Source organism: Oncorhynchus masou, chromosome 29 (assembly GCF_036934945.1).
Source record: "Oncorhynchus masou masou isolate Uvic2021 chromosome 29, UVic_Omas_1.1, whole genome shotgun sequence".
NCBI classification, from domain to species: domain Eukaryota; kingdom Metazoa; phylum Chordata; class Actinopteri; order Salmoniformes; family Salmonidae; genus Oncorhynchus; species Oncorhynchus masou.
Genome location: NC_088240.1, coordinates 12,364,002 through 12,390,291, shown reverse-complemented (window position 1 = coordinate 12,390,291; position 26,290 = coordinate 12,364,002). Strand labels below are relative to the sequence as shown.

At 45.1% G+C, this 26,290-nt stretch overlaps 1 protein-coding gene across 3 annotated transcripts; it reads left to right on the top strand.

The window, feature by feature from the left end:
- The first annotated feature begins 34 nt into the window (after window positions 1-34).
- On the top strand, window positions 35-26,290 carry LOC135519001 (immunoglobulin-like domain-containing receptor 2). 3 transcript variants are annotated; one of them, XM_064944022.1, is made up of 9 exons: window positions 36-364; window positions 4,696-5,025; window positions 8,140-8,259; window positions 14,866-14,922; window positions 15,978-16,124; window positions 16,240-16,404; window positions 20,989-21,190; window positions 21,402-22,122; window positions 25,238-26,290. In XM_064944022.1, the coding sequence occupies exons 1-9, from the start codon at window positions 322-324 to the stop codon at window positions 25,271-25,273; spliced, it is 1,821 nt and encodes a 606-aa protein (XP_064800094.1). In that variant the 5' UTR covers window positions 36-321; the 3' UTR covers window positions 25,274-26,290. The 3 variants fall into 3 exon arrangements, with proteins under 3 accessions (XP_064800096.1, XP_064800094.1, XP_064800095.1); XM_064944024.1 differs by lacking the exon at window positions 15,978-16,124 and having other exon boundaries at window positions 35-364; XM_064944023.1 differs by lacking the exon at window positions 14,866-14,922.

The following is a 26,290-nucleotide window of genomic DNA, read 5'->3' as shown; positions in this document are numbered from 1 at the left end:
TCCTCAGTTGGAGCAGGTTTCAGATTTTTGGGGGGGAGATTAGTTTAGATGTATTGTTTTGAATCCCAAATCTATTTAAATATGTGCTTGTAATAGTATTATGGGTAAAATGGTGGAAACCATATTTGTTTGAATGTAGTTTTCGGTCTGGAGTTGGGGTTCACCCTCTGTTAAAGTGGTACACTCCTCCTAGTGTCGGATTGACGCTTCGCCTCTCCCGGTGTTCTTCTCAACACTCAGCGGACAAAGAATGAGTCAAACAACAGGCAGGAGGAAAATGAGGATTCATTCTCTCTGATTGCGAAACTTTTTATTCAAAAAATGAACTGGCTGCTAGATCGATGGATTATTTTGTGCTTAACAGGTATATGTTCGTTTTTGTGTGTGTTTGTTTCCTCACTCAACATGTTGTTTTGTCATCGGTCTGAGAAAGCCGTGGACGCAACAGGTTGATCTCTCGCTCAGGGTTTATTCCAGTGTCTAACGGGTCTCTATACCTCTCTACCTCTCTGCCTTACCCAAAACCTCTATATTACGATTGGACTCTCTTTATTTAGATTTATATAAACAGACCTTTGTCTGGTCACTTGTTTTGGGGGGTTCGTCTGAATTGCTTTAATTTATTGGATGGAATATTAGCGATAATGATAGGCTTTAGCTACTCTTGTTTTTCGCTTTTATGTTGTGTCATAAATTACAGGAGGAATGTGTGGAATACGAAATATACTATAGTAAAATCAGAATCGATCATTTAAATAGGTGCTGTTATTCAGACAATGTCCATGGTATGCATGCATTCCAATGGGTCACATAGATATCTACTTGGCAGAGAATAATACCTTAATAACTTACTCTGAGGGTCGACTAGGAAAAATACTTTTTTAGATCAGTCTGATACAGAGAATATTTGAGGAGTGGTCTATGTTGTGTTAACCTAACTTTTCACCTTTCATTTGGTAAATTAATAGAAAATGCATCCATGATTTAATCTAGTATTTTTGAAGAGTTTTTTTTTCAGTAGAATTATACAAAACGAATCTGTGTCTAGTGTATAAACCCAACAGGAAATCAAGTCAGTGGTGGAATGCCTGGCAGGAAGATGGTGTCAGTTGTTTGTTGAAGGAGGAAAGGGTCTGATGTGGTCAGGAAGCATGGAGTGACTCAGAGATTTAATCAGGAAGAGCCCAGTAGACTTGAATGATAAACCTGAGTTTTGTGTAGTAGCCCACTCATCAAGAACCCCCTTTTTAATGGTGTATGTTAGGTAGTTGCAGGCCTTTTTTGGTATTTTGTTGTTGTGAATATGAATTAGAGAAGAGTGTTATGTTGCTGTGAGATGAATCAGGACCATAGGTACAAATGTAGGCCTATGTCATAATTTGTTGTCACACTTGTGGGTGTTTTTAGAAGTTTACAAATGTGTTTTGGAGTGCCTGGTTTCATGCATGAACACGTTTTGTGTTCTCCAACGGAGAGATGCTGAGACAGGCATACACCTTTTTAGCAAAGGTTCCACAAAACAGTGACAATGTTTTTCTTGGTTGTACGTGAATCCTGTGGTTACCAAGGTGTCTCACCCTGTCCGTTTTCTCTGTCCCGATCTCCCCTCACTACACTGTAAGGACCTCGTCTAACGGTTTGGTTCAAATCTCTAACAGCTAATTGGCTGTTCACACCCGACTGGACCAGACAATATTATTTCATTGGTTGGAGTCCTCCCATCCCCCTCCTCCATTCTACTGTCCACACAGGATTCTCCAGGATGGAGAGGGGGGGGTACTAAAGCCAAACAATGGGCCAATGGGCCATGAACAAAAGGACAAAGGGAGGGCCACAGCTACCCGGACGGGATTTAGGAGCACGGTTCTTCTCCCTGCGGTCTCTTTCTCCTCACACGTTCTTATTCTCCATCCCTCTCACATTCAAAATGAAAACAAACACAAACAGAACTGTCACTTTTTTCTCTCACCATTTCAATTCAATTTGCTTTATTGGCATGATGTAACAATGTAGTTATTGCCAAAGCTTACTTTGGAAATGTGCAATATTAAAATAATAATAATTAGTATTGTCAATGGGACAACAGTAACAAGAATAATCAAGGGTCAAAATAACCATACATTGAACAATGACAATAAGCATAGAGGACATGTGCAGGTTGATTGGTCTGTCAGACACTGTCCCTCATCTTATGGCAGGCAGCAATGTAGTGCGCTGCCAACCCACAGCTCTTTGCGTCCTCCCCCAACAAGACAGGTAGCCTATCCTCATCAGAGAGGTCTTTGAAACCTTGAATAAGGGTTTCAAATTTGAGGAAATAACACTCTAATTGTTTTGTCAAGAAATGCAACTCTGTCTCTCGGGTTCTGCTGTGGTGCAGTGGTTGCACAGCCTTTCCTCTACAGGGAGCCAGGTTCTGCTGTTGTGCAGTGGTTGCACTGCCTTTCCTCTACAGGGAGCCAGGTTTTCCTGTGTCTACCCTTCTCCATGGCAAGGCTGTGTTCACTGAGCCTGTACTTTGTCAAGGTTTTTTGAGGGTTTTGATCAGTAACCCTTGATCAAATACTTTGCCACCATGTACCATCGATTTAGGGCCGGATAGCACTGCATTTTGCTTTGTGCTTGTGTTTCCCAATAAGTAATGTAATTTTGTTTTTGACTGTGTTGTCATTTTGTTTATTATGATTGATTGGATGTTCTGGTCCTGAGGCTTCAGTGTATCAGTAGAACAGGTTTGTGAACAGCTGGATGAGAGGACTTTTTTTCTTTGCTCAGCTCTTTGCATTGCAGGGCTTGGTAATGATATGAGAGGGGGTCACTGTATTTCCCCTGTCTCTCTTTCTCTCTCTGTCTCTGTCCTCTTTCTCTCTCTCTGTCTCTGTCCTCTTTCTCTCTGTCTCTCTGTCTCTGTCCTTTGTCTCTCTCTCATTTGTTTTGTGCTCTCCAGAGGTAACACATCTTCTTCAGACTCTGGAGGAGGAGTGGGTGAACCGTTGGCGCAGGGTCAGATATTTATCTGCCATTAGTCATAACTTCTAAATGGAACTCTCAAACATTTGAAGGCCATCACCGTGAGTCACCCTGGCTCCTCTTTAGTACATAGTGTAAAACAGCTTCCCTTCTTGTCTCATTCCCTTCATATGAACTAAACTGCTCCTAAGGAGAGAGCCACAGTGTAGAACCCTTTGTTGTGATTTCCTCTTTTCAAGGAAACGTTTGGAGTCTGTTCCTGCTGCATGCCCCACCCTGAACTAACGGGACTGGGAAATGTTTGGAATCAGTTCCTGCTGCCTACCCCACCCAGACCTAATGGGACAGTCTGGAGTTGTTGACTGATCTGTCTCTGGCCCCCTCACTGTTCTTCTTTATTACGATAACCCCCTACCTCCCTACTGCAATCCTGCCCCCCACGAACCGCGGAATGTAGTCTCTGTGACCGCCCGCGTACAGGAGAGAGGAGCCCCCATACCATCTCTCTCTCACCCCAGTTGGAGACTGAGTTGCAGTCATCATGACACATACGCACGCATGCACGCACACACACACACACACACACACACACACACACACACACACACACACACACACACACACACACACACACACACACACACACACACACACACACACACACACACACACACACACACACACACACACACACACACACACACACACACACACACACACACACCTCCATCTCACTATCTTATATTCTCTCTGTTCTCAGCCTTTTATCTGAACCACTGAACATCAGGAGCATTCCACCTCTGCCGTCTGTCTCTGATGGGCTCTGTGCTCTCTGTGGGGTAGAAAACAAACAAACCCCCTCGTGAGTTTAGTGGTCTGGAATCCCCCTTAAACTTTTGGATGTGCAAGGGGTATGTAAGGGAGAGTTGGACTGAATACGTATGGGTAGAGGCTATATAATAATAAGACCAACAATAATACCAACAATAATAATGATGATAATAATTATACATGGGACTTATATAGTACTTTTTAAAGAGCCAAAGATGCTTGGTTAAAGTGATGATGGACGGGGCTATTTCAAAGCTGGTGTTGGAGAGCATTCAACCCTGAAGTCTAATCTCTCCTTGCTATTTGCATGTTTCACTGGCTATTTCAAATATATTGTATGTTAAAAGACCTTGTATGCAGACTGCTGTTAGTAAGCATTTCACTGTCAGTCCACACCTGTTGTTTACGAAGCATCTGACGAATAGAATTCGGTTTTGATTTGGTACGTAGAATGGGACACATCACCGTGACTTCTTACTCCTCCATCCATGGGTATGTGGAGTGGTCTCTGCCCTCTTATCCTGAACCACCCCATGTGTTTTTAACCTTCCCGTGAAAATACAATCTGGAATTGTTTTGATTATTGGAATTAATAACTTCTCCCCCTCTCTTTTCTCTCTCATTTTCTTCCATTGTGTGTGTCCGTGTTCATGGTGTGTGTGTGTGTGTCCGTGTTCGTTGTGTGTGTGTGTGTGTGTCCCTGTCCGTTTCGTTGTGTGTGTGTGTCCGTGTTTGTTGTGTGTGTGTGTGTCCGTTTTTGTTGTGTGTGTGTGTCCGTGTTCGTTGTGTGTGTGTGTGTGTCCGTTTTTGTTGTGTGTGTGTGCCCGTGTTCGTTGTGTGTGTGTGTGTGTCCGTGTTCGTTGTGCGTGTGTCCGTGTGCGTTGTGGGTGTCAGTCTGTGTGTGTGCTGGGGTGCAGGTGACCGTTCGGGAGGAGAGGCGTTTCGCCATGCTCTTCCAGTCCGTGGTACTCCAGTGCCAATACCACACACCCTCCACACAGACCCCTGTGGTGCAGTGGTGGTACAAGTCCTACTGCCGTGACCGCACACAAGACTCCTTCACCTTCCCCGAGAGCCTGGGGGTCCAGGGGTCCGAGCTGGGCGCCGCGGCCCAACTGGAGTGCTCGGACAGCAGCCGCACCGTCCGCATCGTAGCCTCCGGCCAGGGTGCCTCCATGACACTGGCTGAGCACTACAAGGGCCGAGACATCGCCATCGTCAACAGTACTGTGAATATTTCTAATGAGTTGATTTGTATTGTGTTCATTTAAATTGTGTGTGGAGGCGTTTATAGTTTAATGAGCTGTTGTGTGTATGACTAGAAGGCAGTGCTTGAGAATATGTTGTGACACACACACACACACACACACACACACACACGCTTAAATGCTGTTTTATTTATTTATTTTTATTTCACCTTTATTTACCCAGGTAGGTTAGTTGAGAACAAGTTCTCATTTACAACTGCGACCTGGCCAAGATAAAGCATAGCAATTCAACACATACAACAACACAGAGTTACACATGGAGTAAACAAAACATAGTCAATAATACAGTAGAACAGAAGAAAACAGAACGTCTATATACAGTGAGTGCCAATGGGGTAAGTTAAGGGAGTTAAGGCAATAAATAGGCCATGGTGGCAAAGTAATTACAATATAGCAATTAAACACTGGAATGGTAGATGTGTAGAAGATGAATGTGCAAGTAGAGATACTGGAGTGCAAAGGAGCAAGATAAATAAATAAATATTGTATGGGGATGAGGTAGGTAGATAGATGGGCTGTTTACAGATGGGCTATGTGCAGGTGCCGTGATCTATGAGCTGCTCTGACAGCTGGTGCTTAAAGCTAGTGAGGGAGATATGAGTCTCCGGCTTCAGAGATTTTTGCAGTTTGCTCCAGTCAGTTTGTTGAGTAGAGTGTTGGAGGCTATTTTATAGATGACATCATCGAAGTCGAGGATCGGTAGGATGGTCAGTTTTACGAGGGTATGTTTGGCAGCATGAGTGAAGGATGCTTTGTATAGGAAGCCAATTCTAGATTTAATTTTGGATTGGAGATGCTTAATGTGAGTCTGGAAGGAGAGTTTACAGTCTAACCAGACACCTAGGTATTTGTAGTTGTCCATGTATTCTAAGTCAGAGCCGTCCAGAGTAGTGATGCTGGACAGGCGAGCAGGTGCAGGCAGTGATTGGTTGAATAGCATGCATTTAGTTTCCCCTGCGTTTAAGAGCAGTTGGAGGCCACGGAAGGAGAGTTGTATGGCATTGAAGCTCGTCTGGAGGTTAGTTAACACAGTGTCCATAGAGGGGCCAGAAGTATACAGAATGGTGTTGTCTGCGTAGAGGTGTACCAGAGAATCACCAGCAGCAAGAGCAACATCATTGATGTATACAGAGAAGAGAGTCTGTCCGAGGATTGAACCCTGTGGCACCCCCATAGAGACAGCCAGAGGTCCAGACAACAGGCCCTCCAATTTGACACACTGAACTCTATCACAGAAGTAGTTGGTAGACCAGGCGAGGCAATCATTTGAGAAACCAAGCCTGTCGAGTCTGCCAAAAAGAATGCAGTGATTGACAGAGTCGAAAGCCTTGGCCAGGTCGATGAATACGGCTGCACAGTAAGGTCTCTTATCGATGGCGGTTAAGATGTCGTTTAGGACCTTGAGCGTGGCTGAGGTGCACCCATGACCAGCTCTGAAACCAGATTGCATAGCGGAGAAGGTACGGTGGGATTCGAAATGGTCGGTAATCTGTTTGTTAACTTGGCTTTCGAAGACCTTAGAAAGACAGGGTAGGATAGATATATGTCTGTAGCAGTTTGGGTCTAGAGTGTCACCCCCATTGAAGAGGGGGATGACCGCGGCAGCCTTCCAATCTTTGGGAATCTCAGACAATACGAAAGAGAGGTCACAGGATGTTTTTGTGCTGGTCAAGGCAGACAGGTCTGGAGTGAACCAAGGACTATATCTATTCCTAGTTCTAAATGTTTTGAGAGTGGCATGCTTATTTAAGATGGTGAGGAAGGCACTTTTAAAGAATAGCCAGGCATCATCTACTGACGGGATGAGGTCAATGTCATTCCAGGATACCCCGGCCAGGTCGATTAGAAAGGCCTGCTCACAGAAGTGTTTTAAGGAGCGTTTGACAGTGGAGCTAGGCACTGCAGGACCTGGATTAACCTCTACATCACCAGAAGAACAGAGGAGAAGTAGGATAAGTAGGATAAGGGTACGGCTAAATGCTATACGAACTGGCCGCCGAGCACGTTCAGAACAGAGAGTAAAAGGAGCAGGTTTCTGTGCACGATAGCATAGATTTAAGGTTACAATATGTCAGTGCTTTAGTGTTATAAGCAGTGGTCCGTCATGGTCTGTGTCACTTGTCCCAGCCTCTATACTGTGTGATCCGTCTCCCAACATACATTGTGAACGCTTGTGCTTGGCTTTTCCTGTTCCTCAAATAGTATTTCTCTGTCTGTCCTACACAATACACCAGGCTCCACAACACACACACACACACACACACACACACACACACACACACACACACACACACACACACACACACACACACACACACACACACACACACACACATTAAAGGTATATTTCACCCAAATTACCCGTTGGTTTCCTTACCCTGTGAGCAGTAGATGGGCAAAGTATGACAGAAATCCATGCTTTAGTTTAGTTTTCCTGGCACTTTCCAAATGCTAACATTTTAGCATTTTTGGTACAAATCCCATCCAAGTCATGGAACCCATTTTTCAAATCTATAAGTTACTTTGTTGAGATTCACAATACATTTGAGATTTTTGGGGGTGATTTGAGCATGATGTGCAACAAAATATGCTAATATCGGTGCCATGACTCCAATGAGGTTTGTGCCACAAATCCTAAAATATTAGCATTTGGAAACAGTGCCAGGGAAACTAAACCGAAGCATGGATTGCTGTCATACCTTGTCCATAGACAGCTTACAAGGTAAGGAAACCAATGTGTAATTTGGGTGAAATGTCCCATTAACGACAATGCCCCCTGTTCACAATGGAGTGGTCTCTGCCCTCTCTTATCCTGAACCACCCCATTGAGCTCCTTATCAAAAGGAAACACACACATTCTTTGTTCTGCCTTTCAAAGAGAACACCAACCTTTTTGTGTCCCTTTTAGCTAAACACCCTCCTGTTTCATAAATCATAATATAAATCTGTAGGATGTATGAATGTGTCAAATGTCAATGTATCTTTGAGGATTGTTCAGTACATTGTTTGACTAAGGGTATATAATCCTATGACAGTATATCGTTGTGTATCTGACCCTGTCCCTGTTCAGAGGCGGACCTGCGGATCGGGGACCTGCAGTGGGGCGACAGCGGAGTGTACTTCTGTAAGATAGTCATCGCTGACGACCTGGAGGGGAAGAACGAGGGCCAGGTGGAGTTACTGGTGCTGGGTGAGTGACCACAGGAATGAACCCCTCAGCACACAGGAAGTAAACATTCAACACAGGATGTCAAACCACCTCAACATCAAAGAGGAAGGGATAGAACGGAAATTAACATTCTGTTGAGGCTTTCTGTCCTACTTTTTTGAGGTCCTCTCTTTTTTATTTTTTTATTTTAATTTCACCTTTATTTGACCAGGTAGGCCAGTTGAGAACAAGTTCTCATTTACAACTGCGACTTGGCCAAGATAAAGCAAAGCAGTGCGACACAAACAACAACACAGAGTTACACATGGAATAAACAAACGTACACTCAATAATACAATTGAAAAGTCTATATACAGTGTGTGCAAATGAGGTAAGATTAGGGAGGTAAGGCTATAAATAGGCCATAGTGGCGAAATAATTACAATTTAGCAATTAAACACTGGAGTGACAGATTGGATGTGCTATTTACAGATGGGCTATGTACAGGTGTAGTGATCTGTAAGCTGCTCTGACAGTTGATGCTTAAAGTTAGTGAGCGAGATATGAGTCTCCAGCTTCAGTGATTTTGGCAATTTGTTCCAGTCATTGGCAGCAGAGAACTGGAAGGAAAGGTGGTCAAAGTAGGAATTGGCTTTGGGGGTGACCAGTGAAATATACCTGCTGGAGCGCGTGCTACAGTTGGGTGCTGCTATGGTGACTAGTGAGCTGAGATAAAGGCGGGGCTTTACCTACCTAGATGACCTGGAGTCAGTGGGTTTGGCGAAGAATATGAAGCGAGGGCCAGCCGACGAGAGCATCCAGGTCGCAGTGGTGGGTAGTATATGGGGCTTTGGTGACAAAACGGATGTCACTGTGATAGACTGCACCCAATTTGCTGAGTAGAGTGTTGGATGCTATTTTGTAAATGACATCGCTGAAGTCAAGGATCGGTAGAATCGTCAGTTTAATGAGGGTATGTTTGGCAGCATGAGTGATTCTTTGTTGTGAAATAGGAAGCCGATTCTAGATTTAATTTTGGATTGGAGATGCTTAATGTGAGTCTGGAAGGAGAGCTTACAGTCTAAACAGACACCTAGGTATTTGTAGTTGTCCACATATTCTAAGTCAGCACCGTCCAGAGTAGTGATTCTAGACGTTCGGGCAGGTGCGGGCAGCGATTGTTTGAAGAGCATGCATTTTGTTGTACTTGCATTTAAGGGCATTTATGTCGCTCTTGCTGCTGGTGATTCTCTGATCCACCTCTACACTGACAACACATTCAGTCGGCCCGAGAATTGAACCCTGTGGCACCCCCATAGAGACTGCCAGAGGTCCGGACAACAGGCCCTCCGATTTGACACACTGAACTCTGTCTGAGAAGTAGTTGGTAAACCAGGCGAGGCAGTCATTTGAGAAACCAAGGCTGTTTAGTCTGCCGATAAGAATGCAGTGATTGACAGAGTCGAAAGACTTGGCCAGGTCGATGAATACGGCTGCACAATACTGTCTTTTATCGATGGCGGTTATGATATCATTTAAGACCTTAAGCATGGCTGAGTTACAGCCATGACCAGCTCAGAAACCAGATTCCATAGCGGAGAAGGTACGGTGGGATTTGAAATGGTCGGTGATCTGTTTGTTAACTTGGATTTTGAAGACTTTAGAAGGGCAGGGTAGGATAGATATAGGTCTGTAGCAGTTTGGGTCTAGAGTGTCTCCCCCTTTGAATTCCAATCTTTGGGAATCTCAGACGATACGAAAGAGAGGTTGAACAGGCTAATAATAGCGGTTGCAACAATTGTGGCGGATAATTTTAGAAAGAGAGGGTCCAGATTGTCTAGCCCATCTGATTTGTAGGGGGTCCAGATTTTGCAGCTCTTTCGGAACATCAGCTATCTGGATTTGGGTGAAGGAGAAATGGTGGAGGATTTGGCAAGTTGCTGTGGGGGTTACATAACTGTTGACCAGGGTAGGGGTAGCCAGGTGGAAAGCATGGCCAGTCGTAGAAAAATGCTTATTGAAATTCTCAATTATTATCGTGGATTTATCGGTGGTGACAGTGTTTCCTAGCCTTAGTGCAGTGGGCAGCTGGGAGAAGGTGCTCTTATTCTCCATGGACTTTACAGTGTCCTAAAAGTTTGGGGAGTTTGTGCTACAAGATGCAAATTTCTGTTTGAAAAAAGGATTGTCTGCAAGGATTTGGAAGTTGGGAGTTGTGGGAATAGGAAACACTTATTTATTGTCTTCTCTCACTTTCTGAACCTAACCACAGCACCTAGTGTAAGTAAGTGTATGTGTTTGTTTGATATGGTTCGTAGTGATGTGCTTTGCTATAAATGTCCCGGCTCTAGAAGGCGTCTACATTCCAAAGTGCACTTACAACTGCTGCCATGACAACGCTGCTGCTCTGCACGGTTCTGATCCTCTCTGAGAGGACCTATTGTTTGGCTGAGCTTACCGCTGTAGAACAACAGACATAAACCTGACATAGCCATATATAAACCTTTTAAATAAACATAAACATAAACATTTGCTACATAACAGAGAGCTCACAACATACAGTACCTATGTGGAATAAGGTAATTACACATACATTACACATACAGTACACATGCATTACAGACAGTAGTTCTAGTTAATTGTTGTGAGTTATGTAATCCACTTCTTAAGGTGTTTCAATGGCAACTTTTTTGTTGGGGGGGTTTTAGGCTGGGTTTCTGTACAGCACTTTGAGATATCAGCTGATGTACGAAGGGCTATATAAATCAATTTGATTTGATTTGATTTTGATTCATAACTACATTTTTCACAGCTTTTTATTTTTTGGTATTTACCCTGAAGCACCTCATTTTCTTCTACCCGTTCTTCCCCTTGTCTTCTTATCATTGTTTCTTCTCTCCTTCTCTCCCTCCCTCCCTCCTCTCATCCCTCACCTTCCCCTCTGAGACACATGGTTTCTCCCCTCCCTCCCTCCCTCCTCTCATCCCTCACCTTCCCCTCTGAGACACATTGTTTCTCCCCTCCCTCCCTCCCTCCTCTCATCCCTCACCTTCCCCTCTGAGACACATTGTTTCTCCCCTCCCTCCCTCCCTCCTCTCATCCCTCACCTTCTCCTCTGAGACACATTGTTTCTCCCCTCCCTCCCTCCCTCCTCTCATCCCTCACCTTCCCCTCTGAGACACATTGTTTCTCCCCTCCCTCCCTCCTCCTCTCATCCCTCACCTTCTCCTCTGAGACACATTGTTTCTCCCCTCCCTCCCTCCCTCCTCTCATCCCTCACCTTCCCCTCTGAGACACATTGTTTCTCCCTCCCTCCCTCCTCTCATCCCTCACCTTCTCCTCTGAGACACATTGTTTCTCCCCTCCCTCCTCTCATCCCTCACCTTCCCCTCTGAGACACATTGTTTCTCCCTCCCTCCCTCCCTCCTCTCATCCCTCACCTTCTCCTCTGAGACACATTGTTTCTCCCCTCCCTCCTCTCATCCCTCACCTTCCCCTCTGAGACACATTGTTTCTCCCCTCCCTCCCTCCCTCCTCTCATCCCTCACCTTCTCCTCTGAGACACATTGTTTCTCCCCTCCCTCCCTCCTCTCATCCCTCACCTTCCCCTCTGAGACACATTGTTTCTCCCCTCCCTCCCTCCCTCCTCTCATCCCTCACCTTCTCCTCTGAGACATTGTTTCTCCCCTCCCTCCCTCCTCTCATCCCTCACCTTCCCCTCTGAGACACATTGTTTCTCCCCTCCCTCCCTCCCTCCTCTCATCCCTCACCTTCTCCTCTGAGACACATTGTTTCTCCCCTCCCTCCCTCCTCTCATCCCTCACCTTCTCCTCTGAGACACATTGTTTCTCCCCTCCCTCCCTCCTCTCATCCCTCACCTTCTCCTCTGAGACACATTGTTTCTCCCCTCCCTCCTCTCATCCCTCACCTTCCCCTCTGAGACACATGGTTTCTCCCCTCCCTCCCTCCTCTCATCCCTCACCTTCCCCTCTGAGACACATTGTTTCTCCCCTCCCTCCCTTCCGGTCGTCACTAGTTACCACAACAACAAAGTCATAAACCTTGCCTTTTTCTACAATTTATCTTCTTAAAATGTGATTTAAATGTAGCCTTAAACCTAACCCCAATGCTAACCGTATGCCTAACCCTAACCTTAACCACAATGCTAACCTAATGCCTAACCCTAACCTTAAGACCACAAAGCACATTTTTTTTTACATACATATTTACGATATAACCCATTTTGACTTTGTGGCTGTGGTAACTAGTGGAAAACCCCTCCTTCTCCTCCCTCACCTCCTTCCCCTCTCAGAGGCACATAGTTTCTCCCCTTTCTTACTCTCCCTCTCTCCTATCCTCCTTCACCTCCCTCCCCCCTCAGAGGCACATAGTTTCTCCCCTTTCTTTCTCTCCCTCTCTCCTATCCTCCTTCATCTCCTTCCCCTCTCAGAGGCACATAGTTTCTCCCCTCTCTCAGGTTACTGAGCTCAGCTGGGTTTATATAACTAAGTGCCAGAGCAGGGTGGTAGGATCTGTGTGTGTGTGTGTGTGTGTGTGTGTGTGTGTGCGTGTGCGTGTGCGTGTGCGTGTGTGTGTATGTGTGTGTGTATGTGTGTGTGTGTGTGTGTGTGTGTGTGTTTGTTGTATCAGACGAGAGGAGTGTGAAACCTCTCTCCAGGACTGCTGCCTACTCAGCATGGGCTGGAGCCTGTCTGGCCGTGGCAGTTTAGTCTGCCCCGACAGCTAGCATACCTGTTGAACTAAAGAGGCCATTCACACTCAATTTAGTATTTAGATGTAGGCCAACACAAACACACAAACACACTTCATGTGTGTATCCAGATATTTTAGCATCCCCATTGAACCTGTCGAAAGAGATAAACATATAGATTAGGTATCTTATTTTGACGTTTGGGTGAGGGCATTGTCCCATTTCAACACCATTCTTTCTATTTATCCCAAATTTCTCTCTCTCTCCAAAGCCCTTTATCCTTCTCTCACTCTCTGTCTTTATCTCCCTTAACCATTCTGTCTCCTCCTCTGTGTCTCTCTCACTCTCTGTCTTTATCTCCCTTAACCATTCTGTCTCCTCCTCTGTGTGTCTCTCTCACTCTCTGTCTTTATCTCCCTTAACCATTCTGTCTCCTGTCTCTCTCTCACTCTCTGTCTTTTTCTCCCTTAACCATTGTCTCCTATCTCTCTCTCACTCTCTGTCTTTATCTCCCTTAACCATTCTGTCTCCTCCTTCTGTGTCTCTCTCTCGCTCTGTCTTTATCTCCCTTAACAATTCTGTCTCCTGTCTCTCTCTCACTCTCTGTCTTTATCTCCCTTAACCATTCTGTCTCCTCCTCTGTGGGCCTCTCTCACTCTCTGTCTTTATCTCCCTTAAACATTCTGTCTCCTGTGTCTCTCTCACTCACTGTCTTTATCTCCCTTAACCATTATGTCTCCTGTCTCTCACTCTCTGCCTTTATCTCCCTTAACCATTATGTCTCCTGTCTCTCTCTCACTCTCTGTCGTTATCTCCCTTAACCATTCTGTCTCCTCCTCTGTGTGTCTCTCTCACTCTCTGTCTTTATCTCTCTTAACCATTCTGTCTCCTGTCTCTCTCTCACTCTCTGTCTTTTTCTCCCTTAACCATTGTCTCCTGTCTCTCTCTCACTCTCTGTCTTTATCTCCCTTAACCATTCTGTCTCCTCCTTCTGTGTCTCTCTCTCGCTCTGTCTTTATCTCCCTTAACCATTCTGTCTCCTGTCTCTCTCTCACTCTCTGTCTTTATCTCCCTTAACCATTATGTCTCCTGTCTCTCACTCTCTGCCTTTATCTCCCTTAACCATTATGTCTCCTGTCTCTCTCTCACTCTCTGTCTTTATCTCCCTTAACCATTCTGTCTCCTCCTTCTGTGTCTCTCTCTCACTCTGTCTTTATCTCCCTTAACCATTCTGTCTCCTGTCTCTCTCTCACTCTCTGTCTTTATCTCCCTTAACCATTCTGTCTCCTCCTCTGTGGGCCTCTCTCACTCTCTGTCTTTATCTCCCTTAACCATTCTGTCTCCTGTGTCTCTCTCACTCTCTGTCTTTATCTCCCTTAACCATTCTCTCTCACTCTCACCATTTAGCAGAAACAAAGCCGCCGTTGTTACCATGGCGATAGCGTTCGTCTGACCCTCTTTCCCCTATGAGCTCTAATTATTAATTGGTGTCCCAAAATGCTTCAGTGAAGTGTCTGTCCCCGTTAAACTCGGCTCCCACCCCCCCCCCCTCCCCTAGTCTGGGGTAGTGTGTGTGAAGTGTCTGTCCCCGTTACACTCGGTTCCCATTTTCCCATCCCCCCCTAAACTGGGGTAGTGTGTATGAAATGGGTGTGAAGATCTGTTAGCATGACACTTGAACTTTGTCTTCACTCCTATTAACTTGCATCATGGGAAATTATTAATGATGATCACTTTGGCTTTAGAATCAGGTATTAAAGAATAGTTTAACTGTTCTTTTCCTCGACTTCGCTTTCAATTAATCTGTCTGGTAATCTCTATGCATGACTCTTAGTCAATAACTCCATCTGTTTGGCTGATTTGCCTCACCTTTGACCTCTGCCCACTGCTACTTCCTGTCTGCAGCGCCTCACCTCCTGCTCTCCTTCTCTCTGCAGGTAGGACAGGTATGCTGAACGATCTCCTGCCTGAGTTTGATGTGGAGATTATGCCAGGTACGGCTGCCTGCTTCCTCACCCACTGGCTACTGTGTGTGTGTGTGTGTGTGTGTGTGTGTGTGTGTGTGTGTGTGTGTGTGTGTGTGTGTGTGTGTGTGTGTGTGTGTGTGTGTGTGTGTGTGTGTGTGTGTGTGTGTGTCAATCTGTGTGTGTTTGTGTGTGTATGTGTGTATGCCAAAAATGGCCTTTTCACCCCACCTGTTCCTTCCTTACCTGTTTCCTTCGGTGCTCTGGCTCTGCTCACCCTGTTCTCTCACTGTCCAATCAGCTTCTGGGAATATTGAATGATTTAACAACTGCAGAGTAAAGGACAAATCAGCTCATTGCCTCGTCTTATATTCTGCCTCTGCGCAGTCAAGCATTAACTCACTCTCACAGTCACAATCATATTCTTGCAACAGGACTTATTCACAAGAAACCCTACGCCCTCTCTCTTTTGAAGATGAGATCTCTCTCTGAAGAGGTCCACTTGGGATGTGTGTTTTCACAAGGGGCTGGCTAAAGTGGCGTGTTTGTCGTTTTTTTGGTCACGGCCAGAGGAAGTTCATCATTAGTGTTGGGATGCTTTAGTGATGTGAGGCTGTGATAAGCCAGCAAGCCCTGCCTCTCTACACCCTGAACATTGGAGGGTTATTATTACCATAAATGTCAATGGTTTTTACGGATGTGGAGAGAGGACAGACATGCAGAAGATGTAACTGTAGTAAGTAACATGTAGTAACTCACTCAAGTAACAAGATGTGTATCTCTACTGTTTGTGGGATCTGTAGTCTCATTGATCTTTGTCTGTGTTCCAGAGTGGGTGTTTGTGGGATCTGTAGTCTCATTGATCTTTGTCTGTGTTCCAGAGTGGGTGTTTGTGGGATCTGTAGTCTCATTGATCTGTGTCTGTGTTCCAGAGTGGGTGTTTGTGGGATCTGTAGTCTCATTGATCTGTGTCTGTGTTCCAGAGTGGGTGTTTGTGGGATCTGTAGTCTCATTGATCTGTGTCTGTGTTCCAGAGTGGGTGTTTGTGGGATCTGTAGTCTCATTGATCTGTGTCTGTGTTCCAGAGTGGGTGTTTGTGGGATCTGTAGTCCTGGGCAGTATTCTGTTCCTGTTATTGATGGGGATCTGCTGGTGTCAGTGCTGCCCTCACTCTTGCTGCTGCTACCTCCGCTGCTGCTGCTGCCCCGACACTTGCTGCTGCCCACGCCACCGTGAGTAACACACACACACACACACACACAGACACACACACACACATACGCACACACACATGGTCTTTCATTCACTAGCGGTCTTACACAGTCTTACATTTGTACTGTTTTCTAGTCTATGAGGCGGGGAAGATGGTGAAGAGGGGCCAGCCTCCCCAGGTTGTTGTGTACCCCCCTTACTGCATCCCTGGGGTCCCCACCATGGTCCCCTTCGCCCCGCCGTCCCTCGCGGAACCTAAGATGGTCTCCCTTCCCTCAGTGGAGAACAACCTGGCTGGGGGTGAGTGACCCGCCCCAGCATTGTGGGAAATGTAGTTTTGCATGATATATCATGGTAACAATAACTACCGTTTGTAGAGGGTCTTCTGAGTTAACTTACCCTCTTCTTGTGTTGGTCCTCATCTTCTGTCCCAAACCTGGGTGGAGTTGTACATGACCATGTGTGCGTGCACGCGCGTGTGTGTGTGTGTGTGTGTGTATATACATGTTTTGTTTGTGTAAGTGTGTTTTCACTGTGCCCGTAGTGGCTTTGATCCTTGATATAAGTGTGTGCGTCCATGTCCACAGTATGCAGTGGCTATCGTCTCCAGCCCAATCACAGTCAGGACTCTATAGAGAAGGAGCTGGGACAGTTTCCCTCTGCCAAGAGTGTGTGTGTGTGTGGGTTGGTTTGTGTGTGTGTGTGTGTGTGTGTGTGTGTGTGTGTGTGGGTGGGTGGGTGGGTGGGTGGGTTTGTGTGTGTGTGGGTTGGTTTGAGTGTGGGTTGGTTTGAGTGTGTGTGTAGGGATGGGTTGGTTTGAGTGTGTGTGTAGGGATGGGTTGGTTTGAGTGTGTGTGTAGGGATGGGTTGGTTTGAGTGTGTGTGTAGGGATGGGTTGGTTTGAGTGTGTGTGTAGGGATGGGTTGGTTTGAGTGTGTGTGTAGGGATGGGTTGGTTTGAGTGTGTGCGTAGGGATGGGTGTTGGTGTGGGGGCGGGTTGGTGTGTGTGTTGGTGTGTGTGTGTGGGGGGGTTGGTGTGTGTGTGTGGGGGGGGGGGGTTGGTGTGCGTGTGGGGATGGGTTGGTGTGTTTGTGGGGGGGGATTGGTGTGCGTGTGGGGATGGGTTGGTGTGTTTGTGGGGGGATTGGTGTGCGTGTGGGGATGGGTTGGTGTGTGTGTGGGGGGGTTGGTGTGCGTGTGGGGATGGGTTGGTGTGTGTGGGGGGGGTTGGTGTGCGTGTGGGGATGGGTTGGTGTGTGTGTGTGTGGGGGACGGGTTGGTGTGAGTGTGTGTGTGTGGGGGGGGGGGGTTGGTGTGTGTGGGGACGGGTTGGTGTGTGTGTGTGGGGGGGGGGGGGTTGGTGTGCGTGTGGGGACGGGTTGGTGTGTGTGTGGGGGGGGTTGGTGTGCGTGTGGGGATGGGTTGGTGTGTGTGTGGGGGGTTGGTGTGCGTGTGGGGATGGGTTGGTGTGTGTGTGGGGGGGTTGGTGTGCGTGTGGGGATGGGTTGGTGTGTGTGTGGGGGGGGGGGGATTGGTGTGCGTGTGGGGATGGGTTGGTGTGTGTGTGGGGGGTTGGTGTGCGTGTGGGGATGGGTTGGTGTGTGTGTGGGGGGGGTTGGTGTGCGTGTGGGGATGGGTTGGTGTGTGTGTGGGGGGGTTGGTGTGCGTGTGGGGATGGGTTGGTGTGTGTGTGGGGGGGGGGTTGGTGTGCGTGTGGGGATGGGTTGGTGTGTGTGTGTGTGTTTGTGTGTATCATTGTTAGTAGAGGTTGGTTTCATCCTCATCAGAAACCCTTCATTACATTATTAACTATTCATTTCTCCATTTGTAACAAACCAACCCTGATTACTCTAAATGTCATCAATACCATCTGCTAAGAGAATACATCTGTGTGGAATCAGTCAAATGTTGTTTGGTAACGTTTGAAGGACTACCTATAAACTGCTTATAAACCATCATAAAAATGATGTATTATCCATTTGTAAACTTCTTTCTGTCAACATTAGTAAGTACAAACTTGTTTTCTGTGTTATCGTAATGTTTTAAAGTAGACTTTCATATAGTTATACCATGAGATCAGACCGACCGTTGGGGTGGGATGGTGATGTCTTCAGAACAGCTTTGGTCATGGATGTCACACCCTGACCTTAGTATTCTTTGTTTTCTTTGTCATTTTGGTTAGGTCAGGGTGTGACATGGGTGATGTGTTTTTGTCTTGTCTAGGGGTTTTTGTATGTTTATGGGGGTGTTTTCCTATCTAGGAGTTTTTGTACGTCTATGGTTATGTGTGGGTGTGATAGATTGGTTCTCAATTAGAGGCAGCTGTCTATCGTTGTCTCTGATTGGGAACCATATTTAGGCAGCCATATTCTGTGGGTATTTTGTTGGTGATTGCTCTTGTTTCCAGTGTTCCAGTGTTAACGTTACAGGACTGTTTCGTCTTCATTTATTTTTTGTCAGTTTGTTGTTTTTGTTCATTGTTTAAGCTTCCCCCTGAAGCTAGAACAGCAGAGTCCCTACCCATATTCTGAAAAACATCTGAAACCCTACCTCTTCAAAGAGTATCTTAAGTAATACTTCCCCTCACAACAACCCCCCCCCCCAAAAAAAGAAAAAAACACTTAACCAGCACTTGTACTTGACCCCCCTCTTAAGATGAATGCACTAACTGTAAGTAGCTCTGGATAAGAGTGTCTGCCAAATGACAAAAATATATATATATATTCTTGTAAATTGACCGGACTGTTGCTTTTTCATCAGAAACTATAATATTGTATGGTTCTGTATTTCACATGTTAAGTTCATTAACATTCCAATGGCAGTGTAAGAAGGTATCCATAGTGCTTTGTTGTAAGCACACAGACCTTTATAGAGTGCAGTGTCAGAAGGTATCCATAGTGCTTTGTTGTAAGCACACAGACCTTTGTAGAGTGCAGTGTCAGAAGGTATCCATAGTGCTTTGTTGTAAGCACACAGACCTTTGTACAGTGCAGTGTAAGAAGGTATCCATAGTGCTTTGTTGTAAGCACACAGACCTTTGTAGAGTGCAGTGTAAGAAGGTATCCATAGTGCTTTGTTGTAAGCACACATACCTTTGTAGAGTGCAGTGTAAGAAGGTATCCATAGTGCTTTGTTGTAAGCACACAGACCTTTGTAGAGTGCAGTGTAAGAAGGTATCCATAGTGCTTTGTTGTAAGCACACAGACATTTATAGAGTGCAGTGTAAGAAGGTATCCATAGTGCTTTGTTGTAAGCACACAGACATTTGTAGAGTGCAGTGTCAGAAGGTATCCATAGTGCTTTGTTGTAAGCACACAGACCTTTGTAGAGTGCAGTGTAAGAAGGTATCCATAGTGCTTTGTTGTAAGCACACAGACATTTATAGAGTGCAGTGTAAGAAGGTATCCATAGTGCTTTGTTGTAAGCACACAGACATTTGTAGAGTGCAGTGTAAAGCATATTGTCATTCGAAATTTCATGACAGGGGACGAAAGCTGAATGTGTTCCATGGAATCAACTCTCATTTTATGCATTCTGTTTCTATGTGACATATAGTCACTTCATAATTGGCTCAGATACCTTCTTCAATGTCTCTCCCGAATGTCTCTCCCAACACACTGACACTGACTCAACTCCAGCCACTTTAATAATGGGAATTGATGGGAAATGATGTAAATATATCACTAGCCACTTTAAACAATGCTACCTTATATAATGTTACTTACCCTACATTATTCATCTCATATGCATACGTATATACTGTACTCTATATCATCGACTGCATCCTTATGTAATACATGTATCACTAGCCACTTTAACTATGCCACTTTGTTTACATACTCATCTCATATGTATATACTGTACTCGATACCATCTACTGTATTTTGCCTATGCTGCTCTGTACCATCACTCATTCATATATCCTTATGTACATATTCTTTATCCCCTTACACTGTGTATAAGACAGTAGTTTAGGAATTGTTAGTTAGATTACTTGTTGGTTATTACTGCATTGTCGGAACTAGAAGCACAAGCATTTCGCTACACTCGCATTAACATCTGCTAACCATGTGTATGTGACAAATAAAATTTGATTTGATTTGATTTTGAACTAAGAGCATGGAAAATAATCCTGCAGCAACAGGAAATGTGAATTATTGTGTGGATTATAATTAATGGACATTTCTGGCGGGGTTGATACATTTTTTTGTTAGGACAAATCAGTGAAAATTACAAACTTTAGAAGAGTTTTTAAACCTTGAATACTCTATACGTTTTCATTTCCTGATGGGTGATCAAATTCAGGCAGGTTACCCTTGATACTCGTCAGTATTCGATATCCATGCAGGTCTGCGGGCATCGGGAGATGATGTTGAATGTGGACATAACCTTCTGCCTCTGATTCCAAAGGTTGAATGGTCAAATCCAGCGATAGAAAGTTTTTATTTTTTATTTTTTCTGTTTTAAGCCTATCACAAACCTTAACCTTTAGCTTAACCATTCGGAGTTCGAAATTTGACGTCTGGAACAACTTAGAAATTTGACGTTTGAGAAACATGGAAGAACATCTCATTCTGATGTGAGACTGTGAGAACTTGTCATTAAGATCCTACATCTGTACGATGAGGGCCATCAGCAAAAGCATTTGCTTTGGGAATAACCAATCTATATTTATACAGATGTCTATGGCTATCAGATGTTGTTTGCATTAGGGGTGATATTTGGTGATGTGTCTGTGATTGGATTAGAAGTGTTGAAGCATAAACGTGCTGTAAATAGAACACTGCTGCAAAGAAATGTGCTGTGGAAACAGTTCAAATATAACATTGAAAAGCTTTTATTGAAAACAGTAAAGGTCTCCATAGTGATTTGTTGTCCCAGCAGCCAGTAGCCTATCAGAGCTCAGCTCTCTGCATGAGGGATGGGACACGGATTTCCGGCAGACCTATCGGACAGTCCAGATGAAAGCTCTCCCACCCATCGCTGACCTCGATGACCAATCAGAGCTCATGGCAGCTCCTGTGCACAACAGTCGTCGACCCAGGCATTACCGTGGCAACCACACTGATGACGAGCAAGACAGCAGGTACCACTGAGTTTGAACTGTATCTAAAGTACTCACATTTTCTGACCCGGTGTGTGTGTGAGAGAGAGAATAGGATCTTGTATAGATATTGGATATTTCATTGCTGATTATATTGTATTCAATGTAGGACTAAAATGCTAGTTATCACTGTCTGTCTGCAATTGTGTATCTGTAATATACTCTGATTCCCCCTGTCTTCCCTTTTTTCCAGGTGGAACCCTCGCTCTGTGCACCTGGAGAGGAGGACATTGGGCTCCAGGGGGCGTACTGGCTCTCTGGATGAGCTGGAGGAATTTGCTATGTCCTATGGCCCCCGTGCCCGGAGGGGCGACCCCCGTGACCAGGACAGGGACTACGACCTGGAACTACGGGGGCGAGAGCACTACCCCCCGTACCGGGACCACAGCCCCTCACGCCGTTTCCATGGAGACCGGGATGATGACTGGCACTCCCGCCGCAGCCCGCCTCCGCAGAAGAAGAGGGACATGTGGGACGATCTCCCCTCTCGCCCCCACCAGCACACCCAGGGGCGGAGGGGTTACGATGACGCATTCCTCAACAACTTATTGGAGCGCAAGGCAAGGGGGAGAGCAGGAGAGAAGGGGGAGAGAGGAAAGGGACGGATTGACGAGGACAGTGACACTCCCTCCAAGGGCAGTTCAAAGGGCAAGGGCAGCGACGGTTTCTACAGCCGGTCACCTACCAACAGGCCCGAGGAGGATGACCCTTTGCCTCCATACTCGGAGCTAGAGATGGAAAGGTACCGGATGGTCAACCCAACCACTGATCGTTACCGCATGGTCGAATCGCCTTCAGAACGATACAGCACCACTGACCAGGCCATGCAATCGTTCTCCTATACCCGTCCCCCTAAAGGACTAGCCCACACCATACAGGGGGGCAGAGAGGACAGGGACAACAACCGAAATATGGTGAGTTACCTGTAGAAAGGTCATGTTGAAGAACACCCTACCACTCTCAGGTTATCACAGCTACAAGAGCTCAGAGGTAGAAAGTCCAGTAGGTCTAACAGACCACCAACTTTAAACCTATGATGGTTAGATCATCTTTATTTGTGGGTGTTATTTTTTAAACTATATTGAACAAAAATGTAAGTGCAACATGTAAAGTGTTGGTCCCATATTTCATGAGCTGAAATAAAAGATCCCAGAAATGTTCCATAAGCACAAAAAGCTTATTTTTCTGAAATCCCTGTTAGTTTGTCAGCATTTCTCCTTTGCCAAGATAATCGATCCAGCTGACAGGTGTGGCATATCAAGAAGCTGATTCAACAGCATGATCATTACACAGGTGCACCTTGTAATGGGGACAGTAAAAGGCCACTCTAAAATGTGCAGTTTTGTCACACAATGCCACAGATGTCGCAAGTTGAGGGAGTGGGCAATTGGCTTACTGACTGCAAGAATGTCCACCAGAGCTGTTGCCAGAGATTTTAATGTTTATTTCTCTACCATAAGCCACCTCTAAAGTTGTTTTAGAGAATTTGGCTGTACGTCCAACCGGCCTCACAACCACAGACCATATGTAACCATGCCAGCCCACATCCGGTTTCTTCACTTGCGGGATTGTCTGAGACCAGCCACCCGGACAGCTGATGAAACTGAGAAGTATTTCTGCCTGTAATAAAGCCCTTTTGTGGGGAAAAAAATTCATTCTGATTTGCTGGGCCTGGCTCCCCAGTGGGTGGGCCAAAGCCCTCCCAGCACCAACAGTGGCTGCGCCCCTGCCCGTGAAATTCATAGATTAGGGGCTAATTTATTTATTTAAATTGACTGATTTCCTTTTTTGAACTGTAATTCAGTAAAATCGTTGAAATTGTCACATGTTGCGTTTATATTTTTGTTCAGTATTTACAGTGCGTTCGGAAAGTATCCAGACACCTTGACTTCTTCCACATTTTGTTACGTTACAGCCTTATTCTAAAATGGATTAAAAAGTTGTTCCCCATCATCAATCTACATTCAATACCCCCATAATGACAAAGCAAAAACTTTATTTTATTTTAGTAACTAAAAAAAATAATCTGAAATTTCACATTTACATAGTAAGTATTCAGACCCTTAACTCAGTACTTTATTGAAGCACCTTTGGCAGCGATTACAGACTTGAGTCTTCTTGGGTATGACGCTGCAAGTTTGGCACACATGTATTTAGGGAGTGTCCCCCATTCCTCTCTGAATATCCTCTCATGCTCTGTCAGGTTGGATGGGTAGCGTCGCTGCACAGCTTTTTCAGGTCTCTCCAGATATATTCAATTGGGTTCAAGTCCGGGCTCTGGCTGGGCAACTCAAGGACATTGAGAGACTTGTCCCGAAGCCAGTCCTGTGTTATCTTGGCTGTGTGCTTAGGGTCATTGTCCTGTTGGAAAGTAAATGTTCACCCCAGTCTGAGATCCTGAGCTCTCTGGAGCAAGTTTTCATCAAGGATCTCTCTGTACTTTGCTCCGTTCATCTTTCCCTCGATCCTGACTAGTCTCCCAGTCCCTGCCGCTGAAAAACATCCCCACAGCATGATGCTGCCACCACCATGCTTCACAGTCGGGATGGTGCCAGGTTTCCTCCAGATGTGACGCTTGGCATTCAGGCCAAAGTGTTCAATCTTGGTTTCTCATGGTCTGAGAGTCCTTTAGGTGCCTTTTGACAAACTCCAAGCTGGCTGTCATGTACCTGTTACTGAGGAGTGGCTTCTGTCTGACCACTCTACCATAAAGGCCTGATTGGTGAAATGCTGCAGAAATGGTTATCCTTCTCGAAGGTCCTCCCATCTCCACAGAGGAACTCTGGAGCTCTGTCAGAGTGACCATCGGGTTTTGGTCAGCTCCCTGACCAAGGCCTTTCTCCCCGATTGCTCAGTTTGGCCTGGCAGCCAACTCTAGGAATAGTCTTGTTGATTCCAAACTTCTTCCACTTAAGAATGATGGAGGCCTCTATGTTCTTGAGGACCTTCAATGCTGCATACCTGTTTTGGTACCCTTCCCCATATTTGTGCCTTGACACAATCCTGTCTCTGAGCTCCACAGACAAGTCCTTTGGGGGCTTGATTTTCGCTCTGACATGCACTGTCAACTGTGGGACCTTATAAAGACAGGTGTGTGCCTTTCCAAATCATGTCCAATTAATTGAATTTATCACATGTGGATTTTCTACAATCTACAATCTCAAGGATGATCAATGGAAACCGGATGCACCTAAGCTCAATTTCGAGTCTCTTAGCAAAGGGTATGAATTCTTATGTAAATAAAGTATTTCAGTTTTATACATTTGCAAACATTTCTAAAAACCTGTTTTCGTTTTTCCATTATGGGGCATTTAAAAAAATGTATTTAACCTTTGTTTAACTAGGCAAGTCAGTTAAGAACAATTCTCATTTACAATGACGGCCAAACCCTAACCGGGACGACACTGGGCCAATTGCACACTTCACTATGGGACTCCTAATCACGGCCGGTTGTGATGCAGCCTGGAATCGAACCAGGGTCTGTAGTGACGCCTCTAGCACTGAGATGCAATGCCTTAGACCGCTGCACCACTCAGGAGCCATTATTGTGTTTAGATTGATGAGGAAAAACATTGATTTAATACATTATAGAATAGGGCTGTAACGTAACAAAATGTGGGAAAAGGGAAGGGGTCTGAATACTTTCTGAATGCACTGTATAAATCAAAACATTTTCTGACAGTATTTCATATTGATTGGTTTTCATGTGAAAAGAGAGGCGGAAAGCACTATTTTGATGTTGTAATTTAGATCAATGTTTCGTAAATAATGTAGTCAAGAAAACATCCTCAAGTTTAATGCTTTATTTCAAAGGTAAAAGGTCAAATCGTAATACCAAAAATAATGCATGTTCTGTATGTGATTGTATCATGTTCTCGTGGTACTCACTCGCAGACATTACTAACAGAGCATGAGCTGCATGATTGCTGTGGATTCCCACATTGCCTCATTGACCAGGCCTTACTAATCGAGCATGAGTGGCATGATTGCATGGTCTCTAACATGGCTCTTGGTGTTTTATTTTAACAGACCCCTGCTCTGAGCAGAGATTCTCTCATAGTGTGACACATCAGAGAGAACTCAAGCCTGTGCATGCACAGCACTGCCAGCATTGAGAATCACACATCACTCGCTTAAAACATCATGCATCAGCCTGGGAGTGACTAACTGGTCATCCTCATCATCAACAACCTGAAGAGGCTTATCCAATAGAAGGTTTCCATCCACAGAAGGGAGGCACCTTGCATGGATCACGAGAAGACAATGGAACGAGAATTGTTTATGGAACATTTGTACACCATTTTGTTTGTTTGTGTTGAGCGTAGATGCATTACATACACACCGTTTGAATGGGTATGTATGGCTGCAATGTGGGTGTGAAGCATTTTTGTGGATGTGTACTGTATGTCCATATTTAGGTTTATCTGTGAAACTCAAACCAACCATTCCACAGAGCAGTCCCCCTCTCTCACCTACAAAGCACAGTGAAAGTTAGTTCCCGTGAAGTTATGCTGACAGCAATGATACGATTAGGGCTATTGGTAGGTATCGATCGATAGGTATTGATTAGGTGTGGAGGAAGAGCTAAGATAAGGGGTTTAAAAAAAAGGAAAGCGGTCATCGAAGAAACGTCATATGATCAATTCATGTGTGTTAAGTTCAGGATTGTTTTGATCAATTCTAAACCAACCTGCCATTATAATTGTAAATCCAATGCTCCTCCACGTGTCATACATTTCATCAGACTATAAGAAACATATAATAGGTGTCTATTGTGCCATAAAAAAAAGACAACTCAGGTTCACTTGCCTTCATTGTGTGTGTGTGTGTGTGTGTGTGTGTGTGTGTGTGTGTGTGTGTGTGTGTGTGTGTGTGTGTCATGTACTGTACCTACTGTAAATGTACTGTACCTACTGAGCTTGAAGTTATATTACAGTAATAGTATTCTTTGTTAGCCCACAGTATTAATTGGACATGCAGGTAACTGTGTTTTGAAACTGTGCCATTCAGCCATAGCAGATGTTTGTATTTCACTTGTTTGACATTGATTTTGATATAAACACACTCTCTTAGATTGTGCCA

Coding starts and splice junctions, on each gene's coding strand:
- LOC135519001 (XM_064944022.1), top strand. CDS start 322: ATGAACTGGCTGCTAGATCGATGGATTATTTTGTGCTTAACAG. Junction 16,125..16,239: donor TTGCTGCTGCCCACGCCACC/GTGAGTAACACA, acceptor ACTGTTTTCTAG/TCTATGAGGCGGGGAAGATG. Junction 16,405..20,988: donor GGAGAACAACCTGGCTGGGG/GTGAGTGACCCG, acceptor TTGTCCCAGCAG/CCAGTAGCCTATCAGAGCTC.